The sequence below is a fragment of the Lepisosteus platostomus genome, chromosome 5, assembly GCF_059453375.1.
Source record: "Lepisosteus platostomus isolate fLepPlt1 chromosome 5, fLepPlt1.hap1, whole genome shotgun sequence".
NCBI lineage: Eukaryota > Metazoa > Chordata > Actinopteri > Semionotiformes > Lepisosteidae > Lepisosteus > Lepisosteus platostomus.
The window spans coordinates 15482759-15507376 of record NC_142615.1 but is presented as its reverse complement, the minus strand read 5'-3'; the positions used below and the strand labels follow the sequence as shown (position 1 = coordinate 15507376).

At 43.6% G+C, this 24618-nt stretch overlaps 1 protein-coding gene, 3 non-coding genes and 2 pseudogenes across 4 annotated transcripts; 1 reads left to right on the top strand and 5 right to left on the bottom strand.

Annotated features, from left to right (window-relative positions):
* Window positions 1-3328: 3328 nt before the first annotated feature.
* LOC148664048 (uncharacterized) lies at window positions 3329-6559 on the bottom strand (annotated as a pseudogene).
* Window positions 5443-5516, bottom strand: trnan-guu (transfer RNA asparagine (anticodon GUU)). Its single transcript has one exon. It is a non-coding gene; the product is annotated as a tRNA-Asn (tRNA).
* Window positions 6560-8157: 1598 nt separating the features above from the next.
* On the bottom strand, window positions 8158-8245 carry trnay-gua (transfer RNA tyrosine (anticodon GUA)). The gene is given in 2 exon segments: window positions 8158-8193; window positions 8209-8245. It is a non-coding gene; the product is annotated as a tRNA-Tyr (tRNA).
* A 777-nt stretch (window positions 8246-9022) lies between these two features.
* On the top strand, window positions 9023-9334 carry LOC148664046 (histone H4-like). Its single transcript, XM_088631463.1, has one exon. The coding sequence runs from the start codon at window positions 9023-9025 to the stop codon at window positions 9332-9334; it is 312 nt and encodes a 103-aa protein (XP_088487589.1).
* A 306-nt stretch (window positions 9335-9640) lies between these two features.
* On the bottom strand, window positions 9641-9696 carry LOC148664045 (U7 small nuclear RNA). The gene has a single exon (XR_015938944.1). It is a non-coding gene; the product is annotated as a U7 small nuclear RNA (small nuclear RNA).
* A 14019-nt stretch (window positions 9697-23715) lies between these two features.
* LOC148664044 (5S ribosomal RNA) lies at window positions 23716-23834 on the bottom strand (annotated as a pseudogene).
* Window positions 23835-24618: the final 784 nt, after the last annotated feature.

Here is a 24618-nt window from a genome sequence, read left to right as displayed (position 1 = left end):
ACACGAATATAATCATATCGTTATTCAATTTTTTAGATACGCGATTCCATATTATATTAGCAGAAAAGCTTAAAACTACCACTTTTTCACACGCTATTTCACATGCTAGTTAAATACTTGGATGCTTAAAATCGTCAGGGAGAAATGGAATACCGGTTTGTATTTTTCCTTTAAAGTACCGATTCCTGGAATCTGACTGGCTGACACCCTTCTGAAGTGATTCCATAAAATCTGGTATACGGAAAAGAAAGCGTTGATACATACAAGTATCTTTTAATACAGTCTTTGCTGTGCTCTTGAGGATCCTTGTGATATTTTGAGCTCTAGTTGAATGATAAGTGTCGCATTTTAAATCATTTTCGTAGTTAGAAATTATGAAACGCCATGTTAAAAGCAAGGGAGTTTTTAAGCCCGTTGAAGTAAAACAAAATGCCTGACAAAGTATGGCTTGGACAGATTCCAAGTGCTTGTACAAATGTGCTAAAGAAATTATGCTTTGAGTATACAGCTTGTCCAAAGTCATTCATTATTAATATTATTAGTAATATCTTCGGTAAAGGCTTTGATGCATATATATTTCTGATAAAGGTAGGTTGTGTACTTTTGTCCAACTGAGCAATCTTGCTTTCATAAAATAGACCAACATTTTAATGACTGATGATTAATATGCTGTAATACACAGTTTAAAATTAAAAGCTCAAATGCTGTACATGAGAGGAAAATGCTCCCCCTGGCGGTTTTACAAGGTGACGCCGGATAGTTTCCGGCAATGACGTCAAATGACGCGATTAACCGCGTGATACTGCGTGACACCGCGACACGCCCACCGGGGTATGCCGCGAAATACCCCACCCATTTTGAATGGCTGCATCTGTACTCTTCTCTTTACCGCACGTATGGAGTTTGCGTGAGTGATGAGTAACGAGCTCGATCAGACCCAATCTACTGCTTTCATCCAAAACAGCCCTTTATTTGGCTTTAAACTCCACCTGTTACCCCTCACACTCAATGTTTTAGAAAAAGGGTTTTAATTTAAGCTTTGCCCAGCAGTGTTTGAGCAGAGAGAAGAAATAGAAGCGCCATTCGCGCCAGTTTAGCATAGTAACCACTAACTCCAATAATCCACTAATAATAATAATTATTATTATAAAAGCGAAAGAATCCCAGCTTCTGCATAAAAAAAACACAAAATTTAAATTTTAAAGTTTTTATTGATACACAAGCGATAACAACTTACACTATTAAGTTCTACATAAAATTAAATAAGATACAAAAGCAAAGAATAAAAACACTAGACAATTTTTGTGCAAGGCAAGAGGCATCACAAAAAAAGTTCCCAACATGACCTGCTAAAACATGACTTGTGATCCATCACCATTTGATTGCAACAAGCTTGGACCATAATGTAAACTTCCAGACCCTATCAGTCTCTTTCTCCCCAAATCTTCTCCGGTGGATCAAAATGTAGTCTCTCAAATAAGACAGCCTTCTGTATCACTGACAGAGGTGGAGTTTTTTCCATTCTATATACCAATGTAGTTCTAGTCTTCCATAAAGCTTCCCTTAGGCAACAGATGACCTGCCAGGCTTTTCTTTCTTCCGATTTCGATAGCTTCTCAAGTCCATATCCATAGAGCACTACCTGGGGGTCACTTATACCGCAAGCCAGAAAGCACCTTATCCAGCTGTTAGCCAATGTCCACACCTCTTTTGCGATGCCACAGTCCCACAGGACGTGCCGGATGGATTCTTCTTGTCCGCATCCTTCCACTGGACACCTTGATGTCTTCCCCATGCCTCTCGAATACATCACAGCCCTCGTTGGTAAAACTTCATGTGCAATCAACCAGCACATGTCTCTGTGTCTGTTCAACAAAACTGTGTGGCCAACCCTTTTCCAAACATGGCTGGGATCCCCAGCCACAAGGCCACGAATATGACATACTGCACCTCTACCCTGCACAACAAGTTCCAACCTTCTTGCACTTGTCAACACATCCAGGGCCTCATTTTCCAAATTCCATTCCCTTAAAAATTTCTTTATGATAAAATATGAATATGGGAGGTTAAAAGCAACAGGTGCTGTTAAAGGGACCTCTAAAACTTTCAATGTCCTTAAATAAAAACCACACAAAAAGCGAGACGTAAAGGATACTTTCCCCCTGTTCCCTACCGCTAAAGACAAATGTAATGATACATATTTGTACATTAGGAAAGTGAACAGTTCAGGCATTCCTTTTCCACCCATTTCCACCTTTTTTTCTACAACCACCCTCTTTACTCTCTCCCATTTTGACCTCCAGAATTGTGATTCCCACATTTTCCTCTTCACTCCAGTTTCCATATTGCATCAGCACACATTTATTTTTATTCAGCTTGGCCCCTGATGCGCCGCAAAACTGGGTTGTCACCTCCAAGCTATTTCTGACTCCCTTATAATCTGTACAAAAAACATTTACATCGTCCATGTATAGTACAGTTCTCACCTCTTGGGCCCCACTCCCAGGGATTTTAATGCCTTCAATCCCATTCTCCATTCTTAAGGCTTGTGCCAGTGGTTCTATGCAGCAAACAAAAAGGAGTGGGGATAACGGACAGCCTTGGCGAACACCGCAATTCACATCAACCACATTTGACATGCTTCCATTAATCATTATTCTACTTCCTATACCCTTATATAATAACCTTACCCAAGTGAGGAACCTGGTTGAAAGCCCCATCTTTGGTAGTACTCTAAACATATACTCATGAGAGATACGATCGTAAGCTTTCTCAAAATCCAAGTTTAAGACCGCTAATCCAATATTCCTCTCTCTCGCATAACCTATGGTATCTCTAATCAGTATTAGGCTGTCCGTGATCCTCCTCCCTGCCACACCACAAGCTTGATCTGGATGAATGACTTCACTCAGGACAGATTTTAATCGAAGCGTTAAACACTTGGAAAGCAGTTTAAGATCACAATTCAATAAAGTTATCGGTCGCCAATTTGCCAGGTCTGTGCGATCATTCTATTTGAATAGTAAGATCACAACTCCCGTCTTAAAGCTGTCCGGCAGTTCTTCTAAAAACTCAAATTCTTTAAAAATGGTTAAAAGATCCAATGCTAAATTATCCCAAAAGGCCCTGTAAAACTCAATGGGTAGACCATCCAACCCTGGAGTTTTACCCGTTTTGAAGGTCTTCAAACTTTCCATTAACTCTTCTACAGAAAGGCCTTTTGATAACACGGTATCATCTTTTACACTCTTTGGAATGACTTGCACAAATGTTTCTAAAAAAATCCTTAGACACTTCTTTCTTTCCAAACAACTCCCCATAGAAATCCTCAGCTACAGTCAACATGTCTTCCATACAAGTTTGCAAAACCCCCTCTCGTCCCTTCAATGCTGACATTAGTCCCCTCCCTGCAACCCTTTTCTTGAAAAAGAATCTCTTTCACTTTGCTTTGAAACATGATTTTTTTAATCTTTTCTCTAGAGAGATTTAAAAGCTCATTCTTTAATTCTTTGATTTCCTCACTGAAGTCCCACCCCTCTTCTAATAACTTAACATACCTCTGCATTCTCTTTTGGAATCCGTTTTCAACCCTTCGTATCCTAGCCTGTTTTCTCCTCCCCATCTCTATGAAGAATGCTTTTGTACGCTCCTTCACCTCCTCCCACCACTGTGCTCTTGTGCCAAACAGGTCATACAAAGACTGCCATTCCTTATATCTTTCCCTGAACCTGCTCCTCACTTCCTCATCCTCCAGAAGTGAAATATTCAGCTTCCACACACCCTTCCCCACAGTAACAACCGTTGGAATAGCAAGTGTACATGACAGTAAACAATGGTCAGAGAAAAAAACAGGGGTTAAGCCTGCAGTTGTGCAAGTAAAATCACGTATCAAAACAAAATCTATGCGTGAGGCTTGGGTCCCATTAGACTTGTGCCATGTGAAACCTGCCATCCCCTGACTATGAAGTTTGAGGGCATCTTTCAGTTTAAAATCTTTACATACCGTTAACATACCGTTTGCAATAATATTGATGATTTATCAAATTGGACCTGTCTCTCACCCCTCATTCTGCCTTCTCTTTCTAAAAGAGAATTTAAATCCCCAGCTAAAACCAGTGGTTCCCATCCCAATAAATATTCTCTCAATTCCTGGTGTGAGACACAAAGGTGTGAGACACAATGTAACAAATTATGAAAATCATGAAGTATAAGAAAATTATTTTTAATATGACCCTCTGAACATGGCATGTGAGGATTTATAGTCAACAAAATAGCACCCCTTCTGCTGAATTACTTTTTCCCTCCTTCCTCGTTACCAAAACATCTTAGTATTCCGACACTAAGGTAAGAGAGACAAAATCACTCATCACGAACATTTGTAATTACAAAACTTCACTGTTGCATTTCTGTGTTGTGACATGCTGAACATGGCATGTTAAAGTATATAGAAAACCTAGATCAGAGCAGGTTAAATGTAATTCATAGTGATTTATATTTTTTTAATTCTTTCTAAATGAAAAAATATGTTTTTCAGTGAATATGACACTTCAGTATTACATAAAATATGCTTCAATGCCAAAATAAATAATAATGGAAAAAATACCCACAGTGGACATTCATAGTGCGATTATAGGAATGTTATATATCAGGTGAGTAGCTGTGTCAGCATGCGTAGGCTGCAAAGGAAAAATTAAAGGATTATTACATGCTGAAAAGAGAAGAAAGGAAACAACGTGTTGGCCGTGGAGCCTTCTTCAGGTGTGAGCAAGACAGGGCAGTAAGAAAAGATAATTTTCTTTTTATCTTTGCTTACTGCAGTTTATCTTTGATGACAACATCAAAGACATTAGGAAGTTTTATGGCTAACAGCTCCACATCAACTTCCTTTTATAACTAACCTCATCAGATCCCTCAACTCCCAACTCTTCCAATTTCTCACTTCAGAGAAAGATAAAAAACTCAATTATCCTCTTCAGAGAAAAACCACCAACACCCCTACCACCTCCACCAATCCTAACCTCGTTTTTACTATACCCTTTGACCTTTCCCTTTCAAGCCTTTGCATCCTCAGCTAACATATTTTAAAATTACAATAGACTGTATAGTATTTATGTTTAAAATTAAGGTAAATATGTCAAAATATCAAAATCCAACTGCACGGTGCTATTGTAAGAATGCTTGTCAAGTTCTCAAACAAACCTGCATTGTATTTTTAAAATATTTCAGCAGAGGATTCAACTGGAGTATAAATGAAGATTCGACGATAATTTCTTTTGACTGAATATGGTTTTCTGGGGAGTTGCAATGTTGGGCATTATTGGACATTTCCAGGTGACCCTGACACGTGTTAAACACTCGCATTTCCTGCAAATATTAAAATGGTTATGGTTTCGCTGAGAAATCCAATGGACTGAAGACAACGTTTACATCGCAAGAGAACCCCGTCCCTGGGTGGACTCGAACCACCAACCTTTCGGTTAACAGCCGAACGCGCTAACCGATTGCGCCACAGAGACTGATTGGTAAGGTCATTTCTCGAATCACAAGTTTTCGGTTAAAAAAAAAAATCTCTTCCCGTTTATTTTGCCAGCCTGTAATATTTCTTCTGCACTGATAACCAATAATTGAATTTCATTTTTCGCAAGCTGTGTGAATTTCATCAAAAACAAGTTTTCCAGAAAGGAAATGAACACATGCAATTAACGAAATCAAGCCCTTTGTGATTGCCCGAAATGATACGTTCTGTACTACAAGATAGGAAGAAAGACACGGCTGGGATTTGAATCTCGGTTCTTTTGTTTAATAGAGAAGCGCTTTAACCAACTAGGCTACGGTGACAGGACGACCTTCACCTTTTACAGCCGCTTGGACACACCGCTACTGACATCTGCTTTCAGTAAGCGCTGAACCTGCGCTCAGAGCAAATTCCCTCTTTTACATAGCAGCCCCGACACTGAGAAACGAAGAGAACTGACTTTTATCTGCCATTTTCATGTCCAATGCGTTTGACATCTCCCAAGGGCGACAGAGTTCTTTTGCGACACTATTTCTTCTTCTTTTTTATTTCTGTACGCTTTGATAAAAAACGAGAAATCGTGCAACGGAAAAATGTCTTTTTTTTCATAGAGAAAACATAATCACAAATGCGACCTACCTGTGCTGCTGTTTCTGGTTAATAATTATTATTGCGAGGAAAAAAAAAACAGCTCCTTGCATTAAGAGCAAGAGCAACCAACGCGCTCTCTTGTTGAATTGGGTTTTTTCCGTGGTGCTCTTCCTCAGATGCGAAGTTATTTGGCGAGCAAGGACCTCTGAGAAGGAGCCTGAATCCGTCAAGAACTCTGAAATTCTAATATCGCACTACCGTCTTGTGTACAGAGATCTGCTTCTTCCTTTTTGAGTGTTTTGGTGTTTAAGAGCACACTTCCTACCTCGAATGTTAGTTTCAGGAGATGTGTTACCAGATCACAGATCATCTTGAGAAGATTTGGGGATGCACTGGCTCAGTTATTTAAAGGAACCTATACCTCCAACGCACTTCTGAGAAGCACCTGCACATTTTCGCAATCCTCTCTCTTACCTACAAAGTTATGAAGACACAGACGACCAACAAAAACTAATTTGATTCACTCAATTATTTGTCCATCTCTAAAGCCTGTGTGTATTGACAAGGCAATTCAAAAGCACATATTAAATAAGAACACGATCCTTCTTGTTACCATTCATGTGGTTGGAGCGTTGTTTCGCCCTTTAACATTCTTCTACAATATTTACAAAAGGGCTTTATCACTGGAGTTGTGTGCATCAGTCCATGAACATCAACTGTACTGCTGTACAATGTACAATGACGGGGACGCTAAACTGTAAACAGGTGCCGTCCTTCGGCTGAGACGTAAAACCGAGGTCCTGACTCTCTGTGATCATTCAGGAGAATGGTGGTGGTGGAGGGGAGTCCCCATTACCTGTAAAGCGCATTGAGTGGAGTATCCAGAACAATGCTATATAAGTGTAAGCAATAATGATTATTATTATTATGTAAAATGCAATAAAAAATAAAACAAAATATCAAACTTTGATTCAAAATAGATTAATATAAAACTGATAAAGCTAATGCTTTTTTCAGGGCAATATCTACTTTTTTTTTAAAAAAGCGAAGTCTGTCGCGACTGAAAGTTAGAGAAGGTATACCAGCGGGTGCCTTCATATCATGAGCGTCAGTCTCGCCCGTAGCTGCGAGAAGGTTAAAAGCGCACAAGTGATTTGTCTTTCGTCAAAGTAACTGCCGGAGCAGTAAGATGCAGAGCACAATCCAGCAGCTGTAGACGATGTTCTGGGAAGAGCTAATTCTGTTTTCAGCACAGGGAGTGAGAATGAGCTCAGTCCGGCTCCCAGCACAATCCATCCTGGTTTGGTTACAGTGAGTCTGAGGCTCTTTGGATCGTAACGTAAAAAAAAAACAATTGCTCACATCGTGTGACTTCCACGACAGGAAGGAAAGATATCACTTAAAAAAATCAGAACTGAAGATTTGGATCCGGGGCCTCATACTTATAAAATTATTAAAATAATAATTATCAAAATATCAGATTGTGTTTCTGCAAAATTTCGTGCACAGTACGCCATTTTTATCTAAAACAATCACAACGAGGGCTTTACACGCAATCTGGGGTATTTTCCCCTTTTATATTTTTGCCACTTTATATCGAACCTGTTATACTCCCAGAAGTGCACAGTAGCTTGTACTTAATAAAAATGTACAATTCACCGCTGGTATAAACAGATGTGTGCCGTGTTTGCCTTTGCAAGCATTTGTTTAAAAAATAAGTTCACAATACGATAAAAACACAGAAAGCACAAACTTTATAATACAACGATACAAAATCAATACCAAATCATTATGCCAATTAAGTAACTATCCTTTGAAAACAGAGAACACCTTTATATCTACAAAAAACTTGACATTTGTATGTATTTTTGAATTACAAAGCAGACAGTGTAGTCCCTTAATTCAAAGATCAGATCTTGGCCAAAAAAATTGAATTGGGCTGAATTCGGAACAGGAGCCTTTGCTTAGTCGATTATTGAGCTTTTGATCAATGTCTGAATAAAAAAGATTCGCTTTTTTAACTCTTTGATTAAATTACATGAAAAGCACCTTCCTTCGAGCCGGAATCGAACCAGCGACCTAAGGATTCCCTGTTGACCCCACTACAGTCCTCCGCTCTACCAACTGAGCTATCGAAGGGATGCTGTGGCATTGCTCTCTGGCACATACTGCCCAATGAAGTAAAATGTGAAATGGGTGATTTAAATCCCACTTCGACATCAAGTTTCCAACTCGTTTCCTTAGTCTCGTTTCCGAGTTCCTTAACTCGTTCCTAATTTACCTTGAATTTAAGCCACGAACCAGGATTCTACAGTATAAACTTCCAGGGATATTACAAAATGTTTGATGGGGCATCAATCATTCCAGGTGGAAATTGATTCCTTTTTTTTCTCGAGGGATCATATTAAACATTTCATTAGTATCGAGAGGAGGATCACCAGTAGACACAAAACAAACAGTTTCTTTCTGTCTTTATTAGAAAGTAGCGTTTGTGCTACATTAATAATATTTTCGTGGAAATAAAGAAGTTGTAAATTTTAAAAATTTATATTTGAATCGAAATGTGGTTTTGAGTTAAATATTAGCGTGTTCATGTAATTAGTTTGTGTTTGTCATTACTATATATATTGCCATGTTACTAGAATTTGTAACTGAAGTTTACTAGTTGTGTTTTTTATGATGATTAGATATTTGAATACTATATTGTATATAATGTATAATTTGAACTACATATTGTTCAGGTGTGAATAATTGTATATTTTAAGAATACGTTTCTAAAACAAATCATTGGCTTTATTTACTAGTTTCTACACCTATAAAAATCTTTCTTTGATGTATAATAGACATCAAAGAAAGATGTCTATTATACATCAAAGATGAGCAGTGTGTGTCGTGTTCACAGCTGATAACTAGAAGATGTCTGGAAGAGGCAAAGGCGGAAAGGGACTCGGGAAAGGAGGCGCTAAGCGTCACCGTAAGGTTCTCCGTGACAACATCCAGGGAATCACCAAGCCCGCCATCCGCCGCCTGGCTCGCCGTGGGGGAGTGAAGCGGATCTCCGGGCTGATCTACGAGGAGACCCGCGGGGTGCTGAAGGTGTTCCTGGAGAACGTCATCCGCGACGCCGTCACCTACAACGAGCATGCCAAGAGGAAGACCGTCACCGCCATGGACGTGGTGTACTTGCTGAAGCGCCATGGCCGCACCCTGTACGGCTTCGGAGGCTAAACAGGAGCGGAGCTTCACTACTGGACCCCGACGTATAAACCCAAGTGACCCAGTGACATTTGTCACTGCTGAGGTTGCTTTATGGGTCTATTTTCTATAGCGTGCTGATCAATTGGAAATCAAATTGCAAAAAAGACCCGTTCCCACACCTAAGGTCAAATATTAGGAATCAAAACTGCTAGAGTGTATGGAAGCACACAGCTTTATCAAGATTTCCAAGTGCAAGATCTTTTTATTCATAAAAGACCCTATTTATGTTGTATGAGAAATATTAATATTAATACAGAATCTTTTTTCACCAAATAAATGGGCTTCCTGACTTCAGAAAGCCTTCTAGACAAATACTAAAAGAGCAAAAATTCAATTTGGTAAATGAAATGAAAACACATACCCTACCAAACCTTGAGTACAGGCCATTCAGGATGATAATACAAAACCATTTATAATTCAACAAATAAAACCTGTCAACTGGTAATCACCACTTATCATAAAAAAATAAGTAGCAATACACAGTAGGGGACTCTTGGGTGCAAGTTAAATCCATGCAAGAAGGGGGTTTAGTGTTATATTTCCAAATCAGATATGCAAATGAGAGATCTGCCCCAGCCACTCCCAAAGCTCCCTTGGTCTGGAATGGAGCTGCTCCCCTCTTCTAGTTATTCACACTGGAGTTAGGTTACATATTAGCACATTTCATCTAACAGTTGCTGCAGAAACAAAAACGTAAACAAATGACCTGGAATGTGACCACACCTATTAGAATGTAGTTCAACAGATAACTTGTAAACCTTGTCATAAGATTTTTTTTGTTCTACAAAATATACTTTATTCCGCAAAAAAAAAAACATCTCAAAAGGAACATCTCACACATATTAGCACTCCATGTAATAAAAAACAACGGCGGAACGGAGATTGATTGTTCGTTATCAATCTTTGCAAGTGGGGGCGGATTTGCACAATTAAGAGAGTCCCTCCAAACCTACCACTTGCTATTGTCCTTTAATCCCTGTATAGGGCCCAAAGTCCTTTCCAGCGCTCCCTCGCCGTGGGGTAACCCCATTTGGTGACGTGGTGCTTCGTCTTCCTCCTGAGGTCCGCCAGGATCCTCTCCTCCAGCTCCCTCGCCCCCCACTTTATGTTGTGCCGGATGAGAGTGTTCCTCGCCTTCCACAGTCCTTGTTTTGTGAGGGACAGCAGCAGCCCCCGCAGGTCCTGTGTCCCCTTGTCCAGTCCGGTGGGTGCCAGCCCCCAGCAGAATGTACTGGTAACTGAGCACTGCATCCGTTCCCAGGAGTTGCATAATGTTGTCCATTCTGCCCCACACCGCCTTGGCGAAGAGGCAGCTCCAGAACACGTGCTCCTGAGTCTCCTCGACAAAACACGCGTACCGGGGGCAATGCGGATTCCTGGAGATCGAGTGTCTGTAGAGGACCTTTCTGGTAGCCAGTCTCTTGTGTACAGCCATCCAGTTGAGGTCCTTCAGTTGGTTTCCAAGTTCTTTGGGCTGCGTCCTTTCCCAGACTTGTCTTTGTACAAGTCTCTGTGGTTGGTGCAGAGCTCTGGCTGTCTCGTGGCCTCGTACCTCCTGCTCCACTTGACAGCGCGGATGTAGAACTCCGGTCGCCTTCTGCCTTGGGCCCAGTGTTTGACCACTGGACCAAGTGCCTCATTGGGACGGAGAGCCACAGCCTGACAAAGTACTCGTACTTGTGGCCGATGGGCTCCCGCTGCGCCCGACAGAAGTTGCAGAAAAAGATGCAGTCGAGTTTCAGGGGGAAATGTGGGACATCTCGACCCCCTTTCTCGATCGGCTGACACATCCGGTTTCTCGTGATGTACTCGTACTTGCCGCCCCAGACGAAGCCAAAGATCATCCCTTGCAGCTCTCATCTGAGTCTGGCCAGCAGCGGGTACACCGCAGACCCAGCATCGCATTCACCTTGGCGATCCTCTCGGTCCGGTTGATGGTCTCGTTGTCCTAGCTCTTGAAGGAAACCCCCAGTATTTTGAGAGGCTCCGTGCAGAGCTCGAGACCCTCTGGCTCCGTCGTCCTGTGCTTTCAGGGCCCGGAGAACTTCAGTTTGCTCTTTCGGCGGTTGAGCTTCGACCCCAAGGCTCTGGAGTATTGCTCCATGACCTGCAGGGCTCTTCTTAGCCCCCTGTCCGACCTCAGGAACAGCATCGTGTCGTCAGCGTGCTGGGAGATCTTCAGGGCTTCCCCCGCACCTCCCGGTATCTCCAGGCGGTTGATGACAGGGTCCCGTCTCACCGCCTCTGCTAGGGGCTCTGTGAAAAGAACATAGAGAAGGGGTGAAAGGGAGCAGCCTTGTCATACTCCGGATTCCTGGGGAATGAAATCCCCCAGGTTTCCTTTCACGTTGACTCTGCTGCCTATGTCAGAGTACAGTATATTAATCCAGTGGCTGAAACTCTCTCCGAAACCGAAGCGTTCCAGCACCCTAAACAGATAGCTATGGTTCACTCTGTCGAAGGCTTTCTCCTGGTCCAGTCATGGGCATATTCCGGTCCTCGCCCCAGGCGCTGGTGTCTCTGGTCAGCTGGAGGTTCCAGCTGACGGATCGCCCTTCCACCCACACGTCTGGTTGCTGTGGATGATGTGGGGAAGGGCGGTTCTCAGTCTGGCGGTCAGAAGCTTGGACGGGATCTTTACGTCCATGCAGAGCATCGTGATCGGCCTCCAGTTTTTGAGGTCGTCGGCATCTCCTCCCTTAAAGAGCTGGGAGATGATGCCCTTCCTCATGGTGTTTCCGAGTTTCCCCCGCGGAAGATCTCCTGCACCACTTCCACCAGATCTGCCGCCAGGGTGTCCCAGAAGCATGTGTAGAATTCCTTGGGGAGTCCATCCGGTCCCGGCACCTTGCCATTCTCCATGGACAAGAGCGCAGCCTTCAGCTCCTCGGCCGTGATTGGACCCTCCAAGTCCTCCCTCACCTCCTCTGGTACTCGTGCCTTCAGCCCCTCCAGAAAAGCATCACCTGCCTTCACCTCTGTCTGCTTTTCTGAAAAGAGCTCCTTGTAGAAAGTGGTGGTCGCTTCTACCTTGTCACTCTCGTCCAGCACTTCCTCTCCATCTCCCCGTCTCAGGCTGTAGATCACCCTCTTTTTCTGGGCTTCTCGGACCTGATTGAAGAAATAAGAGGAATAGGTTTTATTATTTTCATAATGCTCCCTTTGTGCCTTGACCAGGAAAGCCTTGGCTTTCTTGGTGTGCAGCTTGCGGATCCTTTCCTTCAGGTCCCATGCCCAGGCTGAATTGAAGGCTCCTCCCCTGTTAGCCAAGCTGTACTCCTCCTCTAGTTGTTTCGGGAGTTGCGCAGCTTCCTTCCTCTCCCTGGCCACCTTCCGTCTGCAGTACGTCTGCGCCAGCGTTCGGGTCCTGTCCTTCATGAACTCCCACCATTCCACCACGGAGCTGTAGCCATCCTTCATGTCGACCCAGCTTGCGTAGTCTTTACTGAACAGTGCCCTGAAGTCGTCTTCCTCCAATATCTCCCGGTTCAGCTTCCAATACCGACGACCGAATGCCGGCAGGTTGGTGTTAGCCACCACTGTCACGCACTCATGGTCGGAATACCACTCCGGGGACACCGTCGCCGACTCCAGGGAGCAGGTAGTGTGCAGAAAGATGTAGTCCAAGGCGGCTGCACACTCCCCGGGAGTTTTTCCCGTCGTTAGGGCGGCACCGTCTGAAACCGTCTACCAGGGAGAACTGCTTGAGTAGCGACTCCAGCTCTGCTGAGCTAGCGTCGCTCCCCTTCTCCCGGTCGACGTTGAAGTCCCCGCCAAGCACCACCTGTCTGTTGGTGGTGCAGCAGCTGGCCAGGTCAGCAAACACTTCCTTCCGGAGAGAGGGTTCCATCGGAGCATAGACGTTAATTGCTCTCAATTTCTGCCCCCTCCAGTCGATGTCTACGACCAGGATCCGGCCCTGCACCACCGAGAAGGAGGAAACCAGCGTCATCTCTGGGTTTCCGAGGAGGATTCCCACTCCGGAAGAATGGACCCCTCCTACGCTCCAGCATGATTCTCCCTTCGTCCATTCCCTGCTGAATGTCAGCTTGTCGCTTTCATCCTTCAGGTGGACCTCCTGTAAGAAACAAACTGAGAAAGACTTTGAGGCCAGATCATGAAAGACTCCCCGTCTTTTCACCGGGTCTCTTAGCCCTCTCACGTTAGTTGTTAGAAAGATAAGTTTCACAGTCATGATTAAACAAGTGAAAGTTGAACCTCCTCTCTTTGTGCTTACAGTGGGGAAAACTTGGGATTCTACATCTGGGCACTGTTTAGCCTAGATGTAACTCCTCTTGTTTGGGTCCTGGGGGGAATATGCTGGGCTCCCTCCAGGTCTCGCTGGGGACTGAAAGGTAAACATGCTGGACAGGTCCAGCCCTACCATCAGTCCCGGCTCCAGGGCGGCTTCAAAGTAATCCTCGTCTTCCTTGAGGATACTCTCCACCACCATTTCGGGAAGGCTTTTTTCTTCCCTTTCTCCAGGAGTTTCGGGGACCTCCAGTTGCTCCTGGGCCTTGGGGGAGGGGGTTCCGACTTCCTGGGCTGCCTCTTCCTGTTGTTCCTGGGCCTCAGGGGAGGGGGTTCCGACTTCCTGGGCTGCCTCTTCCTGTTGTCCCTGGGCCTCGGGGGAGGGGGTAACCTCTTCCTGGGCTGCCTCTTCCTGTTGTCCCTGGGCCTCGGGGGAGGGGGTAACCTCTTCCTGGGCTGCCTCCTCCTGTTGTCCGTGGGCCCTGGGGGGGGAGGGTTTCCATTTCCTGGGCTGCCTCCTCCGGTTGTTCCTGGGCCTCGGGGGAAGAAAGTTCCGTTTCCTCTAGGAGGAGGAAACAGTTCTCCCTTACCACTCTTTTCTTTTGTCCTTCCGAAGGTGGATCCTCTTTCCCTTCTTGCTGGGAGTTATCCAGGGCCCTTCCTCCGGTCAGCCATTTTGTCCGTTGTCCTGGCGGCCATCTTGAGGCACTGGTGCGGCTGGGGGTGTGGCCTTGGCAGTTTCGGTTCTCTGCGGGGGAGGTGCAGGTTCTTTGTTCTCACCTCTCTCCCTTTGTCTTGAGACCGGTTTCTGCCGGTCGGCTTCCACCACCTGCGCAAAGGAAGGTTTGCTTACCTTGCATTAGTGAAGGAGGTGTCCCTCGGCGCCGCATCCATCGCACTTTTTGGCTGCCTGGCAGGTTTTTGCCAGGTGCCCCTCTTTGTTACAGTTGTGACATCTGACGATGTCACACGTGTTCTCTTTGTGGCTGGACTGTCTGCACTTCTTGCAGAAATCCGGCATCCTGGGGTAGTAAAGCTACCCCCTGTCGGCTCCGATGTTGAAGTGGGCCGGGGGGTGCTGGAAACCGTCTACGCCCTCTAGGTCCTCTTTCAGGAGGACTCGGTACAGGTGTTTGCTGTACCAGACGCCACAACTGTCCCTGATCTCCGTCGGTTTGTCCACCACAGTTACATACCTCCCTAGGTACGCTGTTACCAGTTCCATTGGTACGTAGGGGTTGTATGTGAGGACTGTGATGGTCCTCTGGTTTGTCTTCCTCATAGGCTCCGGCCTGAAATCAGAGAAACCGGGGTGCTTACCTTTTTCATTTGATCATTTTCGTTGCCTTTTCATATGAGGCGTCCGTGGCCATGTAGGCCTCCATGTATCTCTCTGCCTTGTTGTCTTGCAGGCAGTAGAGATCTCCGGCCACCAACTGCAGGATCCCTCTTAGGAAGGTAATGAAAAAGGATTTCGCAGTTAGCATCGTCTCTGTTTTCTTGGTCCAGTGGAACCGGATCAGTGTCTTCTTGTCTGCCATCTGGAAAGGAGAAAAAAGAAAAAAGGAGAGAAAGAGAGAGAGCAAGGTCCTGTGGAGAGGAGGGTTTAGCTGCTAAAGGAGCAGTGAGGGAGCCCTGGCCTTTGTCCTTGTGGGCAAAGCCCAGCTAGGTGCAGGCGCAGGAGGAGAGAGAGAGAGGGAGAACATTGCTGCCGGATCCCTCCCAGCTCAGCTGCTGCTTGGCCTTAACCCCCTAGGCTCAAGCTAGGGCGATACCAGCTCAAGCGCTCTTCAGGATCTTCGATCGCCTTCTAGAACTTTGGAAAGACAAGAACTGCGGGCATGCCACTTGAACTTGATCTTAGCCAAAAGGCCAATAAAATTGGATTCCAGCTCACTGGCCCTGCAAAACTTAGTTCAAGACTTTAAACTCTCAGACACATATATATGTATATATCCCACAACAGCAGGATATACATGGTCAGGGAGGAATAGCAGCTCCAGAATTGACTATTGCTTTGTCTCAGAGAGAGAGTGAAAGTTGTTGGGGTCACTCTTCAGCCTGTCTTCTTCTCAGATCATCAGGCTTTAGGTACGCTGGGCAAACGTTCCGAGGTCAAATTCTTCCAGCACGGGGTACCTTTAAAGCGGAGACGACGGCACCGAAATTTTTTGGCGCGCCTTCTCTTTAAAGCCCTGGCCAAATATGAAGACAGTACGTACAGTTATAATTCAAACGGAATTAAAAACTACACATCCCAGTAACCATGGTGGTGCTTGTGATCATTGCGTTTAACCAACGAAACAGGGCGAAAAATCAGTCACATGACTTTGGGGCAGAGTTTCGAAAGCTTAACCTATCAGCAACAAAGCGAAATTTACACGATAGGCTACCTCAAACTGTCAGTTACACGACTGCGTATGTAGCTTAAGCCACTCCTATTTGGCATTTTAGTTATGGAGGCGAGAAGACGCCCCCCCCCCCCTCTTTGGGTGCCTGATTTGCCGCCATCTTTAACCGCTTCGTGTCCAAATCGCAGTAGCTACGCATACGAAATAACGTTCATCCCAGCTACAAAACATATATATTTTTGTGGTAAGAGGGAGCAAAACATCAGTATTTACTGCTTTTAATTAGTGTACGATTTATAGTTGAAATCTGAGCCTAAATATAAAGTTAAAATCTCGACAAAGCAATGTAGGAAATACAGAGAAAATAAATCCTTTCTGACATCTAAAATCAGTTTCGATCAAGGTCTCTAAAACGAACAAGAAAAAGAGGATTTTCGGAGGGCAATTACGCTGTATTTATAGAGAATAAGTGATTTATGATCAATCTAATTTCTTGTTCGTTTAAAACAGTGAAATGTCAGCTGCAAAAGATCGCACCAGAAACAGCACTCTCTCTGCCTGTCATAGACGTTCAGGAAAGGCTGAATGAAGTCATGGTGATCAATAATAACAGTTGTAGGACAAGAAACAAAAGATAGTGAAAACTTAAGATTTTTAAGGCTAAAACTCAAATTCATTCTACAAATTAAGGCAAATGAAAATTCAGGACGTGAAAGTGCTAGAGGTGTAAAAAAATACAAAAATGCACATGAGCAAAACGTTTTAGAAATGGAGCAAACAGAATAAAAGCCATGCCTATAGTGCAGAAGAGGGATGCAGGAACACTTGCTTAGATATACAGAAAAATCACAAAAAGGTGTATGTTACAAAAGAACATGTAAACATGTACATCAATTTCCCTTCGCGATCAATAGTCTTATCTATAAACATGAAACAGAGTGAGGAATCAGAAATTAGCATGCATAAAAAACAGCAATTCTGTCAGTGAGCCCTAAATAAATTAATAGCAACTATGGTTTCATGGAGGGCTTCTCAGATAGTTGGGCATTTAGGTAAACTGCCAGGTGAAAGGACTTGTAAACATATTTTGTTAAAGCAAGTCAGTTTTTTCCGCAACACATAAAAGACATTTTTCCAAGAAAGTTTAGCCTTTGTCACTAATGAAACCACTAAATAAAGACATAAATATAGAAATCTTAAGATTCGTTTTATTTAATGTTGGTAGCAGGATGAACTGTCAGGTTGAGCTAAGTGTATATTTTGTCGCAGAGTTGCTATAAGATGTTAACAGTGAAAAGGGTATTTAGAATTGAGTTATTTCAAGATGAAAATTTTCAGAATAATTGCAAATCTAGCAGGATAGAGAAAGCACAGAAAACTGGCAGTTAGATTGATCAGATTAGTATGAAAAGTCATTTAGCAAAGGGAATGAGAAGAGTGACAAACTAGTATACTTTAGATCTTTTTTTCTGAACCAGGGAAAATCTGATCATGCTTCCCTATAACAATAATAAAAAAACTTTATTTTATATATTACCATTAAAAGTGGCATCTCAAAGCAATACAGTAGATGTAAAAACAGATAAAAGGACCTCAGAGTAAATACATATAAGAAAGACAAGCAGTTAGAGGTGCTACCAAAATTAGAAAATGAAGCAGATACAGACACTAAGTCTTCTGAAAAGAAAGGTTCTGAGGTTAGATTTAAATGCACTCAGGGTACGTGACTGATATCACTGGGAATACAAATTGAGAGCTCTGGGGTGCAGCTAGAGAAGACCCTGTCACCCACAGAATGTAGATGTTCTTGAGGACAGCTAGAAGACCAGAGTCAAAAGTACAAAGGTGGGGGAGTAGACAGATAATAAGCCATATACTGTAGGTACAGAATGAGGATGAGGAATTTGAAGTTGACTCGAAACCTGATAGGTAACCAGTGCAAGGACTTGAAAACAGGTGTAATGCATCCCTGATAGGATTCTTGCTGTCATATTCTGAACATATTGAAGATTGCTCAGTGTGGATTTAATTTCCCCAGTGAACAGGATGTGCATTTATTAATTCTAGGAAAAAAAGCCTTTCTTAATTTCTCTAGTTCTTAGTTTCTCTAGTTCCCTTTAAAATAAACTATTATCCCACAATGCAGAGTATTAAATGGCCAGTATTTACACATGATATTTGTGATTTAAAGAAATTAACACAAGCAGCTTTTGGGGATTTAAGTGTTGGCTGAGTTATTGCAGGATAAAAGACTAGAGATGTTGGTAAGAAGAAGATAATTTTGGGAAAGCTAAGGAATACACTGATAACAAGAACACTTCCTAATGGGGTTAGGCATACTTTTGATGAAGAGGATGAAGTTAACAGACTGTATGTTTACATAGATACTGAAATGAGGATTGTATTTTAGATTTTGTGCAGTTACTAGTATTGAACTGTGTGTTGGATGCACATGAATTGAAGGAATTGGCAAACATAGCTGATGCGGATCCACAGAGCCAGCATATTAAGATGTTTTTAATTAGAGGTAATTTGTTTAAATAACTAGGTATGGATACTGATGTGCATGAGAGGTGAAAGGCCAGCACTATAAAATATTTTATTCTCAGTGAGATGCTGCCATTTCATAGTGGGTTTCTAACACTGTGTATAGTTCCATCTATTTCTAATCTCTTTATCCAGTACAGAGGATTTGGAGCCTATCCCAGTAAGCAACGGACACAAGGCAGAATACACCCTGGACATAGCGCCAGTCCATCACAGGACAGACAGACACAAACACACACACACCAGGGCCAGTTTTCCCATAAACCAATTAACTTACCAGTATGTTTTGGAGTGCGAGAGGGAGTCATATCACACATATGGAGAAAAACCATGTAACCCAGAGAGAACATGCAAACCCCACACACACAGGATGGGAGGAATTGAATCTAGGACCCCAGTGCTCCAAGATAGCAATGCTAACCACTTTGCCACCATTATAAATGGATGGATATCTTAGTTATCTTTCTAGTTCACAGGTTTGCATGCATAATTTAATTTTGAAAGGCGCTGAGACATCAAGTACTACTGTTGTATTTATGAAAAAGAAACAAAACAAAAAGCATACTAACAACTGTGCCATCCTACTCTTTAGTTAATACAATTTATAATTTATAAACAGTTAACATTGTTAGCAAAATATTTTGAATTATATTTAACCCTATTTCTTCTTCAGTTTTGTATTTAACTTATTATATGATATATGACTTATTAGTCAGATTTAATGTATATTTGAACAATGAAAATATATTTTTACAAGATGCGGGGGAAAGTGCAACAACTTATTACAGTGCTAAATTTAATATTGATTGTAATTAAAACAGTGAACTAAGTGTAACATACCATTCAGAAATACAATCGAGAATAGTTTTGTGGTGTTTGTATGGATGAAACGTTTCTAAAATGTATAACATAACAAAAATAAAGACGAATGTAATCTGTAATCTTTCCAATTGTAATGTCATTAGACAGAACAAGAAGTTTCTGCTTTGTCTAAGGATGGTATCAAAAAGTAGTCTAGGTGGTGAGAAAGCTGTGCTTGATAATTAAGTTACTTAAAAGTAAAAAGAGATGCTTCATATTGCTTGATTAATTTTAAAAACTAAGTTATAAATGCAGACGCGATCGCTGCCATAAGCGCTCCAGGCAGTAGAACGTTCGTTCTGTGCTGCTGAGCTCCGCGCCTCCTCCCTCTCTCTGTGCCGCGCCCCTCTCTGACGGAGCGCAGTGGGCGGTACGCTATTTTCAGAGCCTCTGATTGGGAAAAAAAGACCTGCTGATGAGTTTCACACAACAGGAAGAGAAAAGAATGGGATTTTTTCTCTTCGAAACGTGTGTTGTCTTTATGAAATTCGTGAATTTTAAACGTTTAATTAAGAAGTAAAAACCTTACAGCGTACACAGAGATTCTGAGCTGATCACGAGGAAGAAAAATCACCCATTTTTCGCGCATAAAAAGTGGTTTTTAACTCTCGAAACCCATTTTTATAGGTTTTAAAGTCGTGCAATGTCTAAGTTGAGCAGGAACACATCATTATATCTCGTTTTTTATTTCTTTTTTAAAAATTTTAAAAATCGTTTGCCCAGCCTACTTTAGGGTGTAGAGTGGAACTCAAGGGCGGGACTGTCTTTGGCCCAGGCCTCTGGAAACTCAACACAAAGCTGCTAGAGAACGAGGGGGTAGTATCCCGCTACAAGGAGAAACTATCACAGTGGCTGTCCTTGCAGTGTCTGTATGGGTCAGTAGGAGAGTGGTGGGAGGAGGTGAAGGTGAGGACAAAGGCCTTTTTCATGGCTGAGGGAAGGAAGGCTGCTGCCAGACGGAGAGGAGTGCTAGCCAGGAAACAGAGGCAGCTGCAGCGTCTCTACACGATGCTGCACAGTGGCTTCGATGTGCTCGAGGATATCACCCTCTTAAAAAAGGACATCCGGAGCATAGCGAAAGAAAGTAGTCGAGGAGTGCTGTTAAGAAGCAGAGTGCAGTTCTTGGAAGAAAATGAGAAGTGTACTCGCTTCTTTTTCAGGAAAGTGGTAGGCTCCAAGTCTGTCATGGAAAGTGTAGTTGATGAGGAGGGACGAGAGAGAACAGAGCCGAGTGCTATCCTCTCCTGCACCGAGGCCTTCTACTCAAGACTGTACAGCTCTACAGAGGTAAAGGATGAAGAAATTCATTTTTTTAAATCAAAGTTAGAAAACGTTTTGAGTGAAGAAGATAAGGAAGTACTTGAGAGGAATTTGACAGTAGAAATGCTGAGACAGGCTATGGAGAGCTTACAAAAGGGGAAAACTCCGGGTGCTGACGGGCTCCCTAAAGACTTTTACTGCACCTTTTGGGATCTGCTTCAGGATCCGCTACTGCTCCTATTCGAGGAAAGCTATAAGACAGAATTGCTGCCTGACTCCTTAAGAGAAGGCACTATCTCTCTCTTGTTTAAGAAAGGAGCAAAGAATGACATAAAGAACTGGAGACCCTTCAACCTGTTAGGCATGGACACTAAGATCCTGTCCAAAGCCCTTTTCCTGCTCCTACAAAATGTAGTGGCCTCACTGGTAGGGAAAGAACAGACTTGTGGGATAGCAGGATGCCTGATGAGCGACAACCTGGCCTTGTTGAGGGATGTCTGTCTGTACTCAGAGGATCGCTCCCTCCCTCTGTGCATTTTAGGTGTAGACCTAGAAAAGGCCTTTGACCGCCTAAACCGGCAGTACTTAACATCGGTACTTGAGCACATGAAGTTTGGCCCCATCATGAGAAAGTGGATTAACCTGCTGTACACAGGTAGCAACAGCAGAGTAATGGTTTATGGCAATAGATCAGGCCCCTTTGAAGTCTGTTCAGGGGTGAGGCAGGGCTGCCCATTACCCCCCTTGTTATTCGTTTTGGCTATGGAGCCCTTAGCCTGTGCCTTGCGCCAGGATCAGGCCATTAATGGGATACCAGTGCCTGGAAGTGGGGCAGGAGAGGTAAAGACATCTCTATACATGGATGATGTCACCCTGCTCCTCTCTGGCAATGCCTCAATTAGCAGAGCTCTGCAGTGCTGTGATCGTTTCTCTTTGGCTTCCTCTGCAAAAATTAACAAATCTAAGAGTGAGATTTTTTATCAGAACTGGAGGGAGCCAAAAGAAGGACATGATCTCAGGCTGCAAGAGAAGAGAATTAAGGTCCTGGGGGTGTATTTTGGAGAAGAGATGGGAACAGTAAATTGGCAGAACAAATTGCCAATCTTAAACAAAAAACTGATGCAATGGAAGGACCGAGACCTCACTAGACAGGGAAGGTGCTGGTCATCAAAGCTGAGCTCTTGCCTGTCTTGAATTTTCTGGCTTCTACCTTCCCAATCCCACACCGTGTTGCGGCGGTGCTGAGGAGATTGATGTTTCAATTTCTATGGGGTGGGAAGCAGGAAAGACTCAGAAAGGAAATACTGTACAGGCCGCTACCCTCAGGGGGGAAGTCTGTCCCAGATGTTGCTACGAAGCTGCTGTCCATTTTCCTGGCCTCTGTGCTGTGCGTACCTGGACTTATTTTTCCAGGCTCTGGGTAGGTAGGGAGGTGTTCAGAGTGTGGGCTGTCAGACCCAAGCTGGATGTCCCACTCTCTGACACATGCCCCGCAATTTATGGGACAGTTAAAAGTTTTCTAAGATCTCGCCCAATTGGCCATATTCCCCTCCGAGATGTCAGCGTCCAAAAACTGGAAGATTTCGTTACACCCCTGTGGGCATTTTAACATCAGCCCAAACAAGGAAGGTGTGGAAACACACATCCTCTAAGTTTCTGTGTAACATTCACAGAGATTTAGCCTGGAGTGTCGTCCACCAGTGCTTACAGGTACGAACTTTCTTGAACCGTAGGGGCCTCACCCCCAGCCCTCGCTGCGTTAGGGTGGGCTGCGGCGAGGAGGAGACTGTGACCCATCTCCTGTGGTCCTGCTTTTTGCTAAGGCCTTCTGGGCACAGTTTGAAGATTGGTTGCAAGCTCTCTCGCCCCAATTTACCCTGACCGCTGCTTTCGTCAAACACGTCAGGAGGAAGTTTGACAGGATCTGGGCCGTGGTGAACAGTGGGAAAGACGCCCTGTGGAGAGTGAGGAACATGGGGCTGTTCAAAGGCATCGAGGTCCCAGTCAAGGCAGCAGGTAGCCTGGCCCTGTTCATCACCCGAGAGAACTATTACCTCAGAGATCTGTGGAGAGAAGGGAGGGAGGAAGCAGAAAATCTGGGGGAAATAGAGAGCATAGGTCAATATCTCAAGAAACTGTGAAAAACATTATCATGTTTAAGTAAAGTGATTTGCACCAGCAAAAAATATATTGTTGCTATGTAACTGGTACCGTGTCAAAATGTAATGAGATGTGATCATATATACTGTTTTAAATATGTATATTAATGTAAAGCTTTCTAATTTGTGATGTCCTGTATTTTTTTGTGAAAAGAAAATAAAGTTCTTAAAAATCGAAATCGGTTCACCCAGAGCGAGACTCGGCCATTGCTGTGCTGACCCCTGCGAATTCCCCAAATGTGGGAATCTCGACTGCATAATTTCTGGTAGTGGGGGACTGCGTTCACGCTCTCCCCTGATGTGCTTGGTCCAATATCAGATACGGAAGAGTTACAACACCACGAGCTGCGATAGGATCCCAGTTCGAAAGGAGTCGATGCCACTGCTGGTTCCCGGTTTCTTTTAGTTAGAGGTCCGGAGAAGCATTTCAAGCTGGTTACACTACTCCTTCCGGACATTCATTCCCTTTTCAAAGTCAGTCGTTTTGCTGTAGTCTGCATTATTTAGGCTGATTATCGAGGTTAGCCTTTATTTGGTCATGGGGGCCTCGGTACTGTATGCTAATTCTCAAGGCAGTTTCACCCGTTTTCTGATTGCTAGGTTCTGTACCAGTGCAGACATGTCAAACAGTGAATGGCTGTACCTCTATTGGATCTGTGCTCAATGAATGAAATCAGTAATAAATGAATATATGTATAGTTATACGAAAAACAAGTGGTTTATCGACTCATCTTCATTTGCAGATTTAGAGGCAGCTTCGATATTCGTTTTACAAACGGGTTTTTTTTTATATGGGTCACACACATGCCATAGCAACAAAACACCTCTAGAGATGAGGCTATAGATCAACTTTCCATCCTCCAAATTTTCCTCCCAAAGTCTACAGCACCAAATGGCAACCTCTGCTGGCTGAGAGAGTAAGAGCTTGCAGCACCTGGTATTCCCAGGTGGTCTCTCACCCAAGTACTAACCAGGCCCAACCATGCTTAGCTTCCGACATCAGACAAGATCGGGCACATTAAGGGTGGTGTGGCCGCAATCGAAAGCCATGGCGCCTGACTCGCCTGACTGGGAGAGGAGGTCACACACTGTATTATTATTTTTGAGAGACAGGCTCACTGTCTGTTCCTCAGGCTGGGACAGGAGATCATAATCTGCTTTATTATTATTGAGAGACTGGCTCACTCCTGTCTGTTCCTCAGGTTGGGACAAGAGATCACACACTGTATTATTATTGAGAGACGGGCTCACTCCTGTCTGTTCCTCAGGCTGGGACAGTGGATCACATACTATATTATTATAACTGAGAGACAGGCTCAGTTTCTATTCCCCAGACTGGGACAGAAGATCACACACTGTATTATTATTGAGAGACAAGCTCACTGTCTGTTCCTCATGCTGGGACAGGAGATCACATAGTTTATTAATATTATTGTTGAGAGACATGCTCACTGTCTATTCCTCTGGCGGGGGCAGGAAATGACACACTGTATTATTAGTTTTGAGAGACAGGCTCAGTGTTCCCCAGGCTGGGACAGGAGATCACACACTGTATTATTATTATTATTATTATTATTATTATTATTATTGAGATACAGGCTCACTGTCTGTTCCTCTGGCTGGGACTTGAGATCACACACTGTTCTATTATTATTGAGAGACAGGATCACTGTCTGTTCCTCAGGCTGGGACAGGAAATGACACACTGTATTATTATTATTGAGAGACAGGCTCGCTGTCTGCTCCTCAGGCTGGGACAGGAGGTCACACACTGTATTATTATTATTGAGAGACAGGCTCGCTGTCTGCTCCTCAGGCTGGGACA

Coding starts and splice junctions, on each gene's coding strand:
- LOC148664046 (XM_088631463.1), top strand. CDS start 9,023: ATGTCTGGAAGAGGCAAAGGCGGAAAGGGACTCGGGAAAGGAGGCGCT.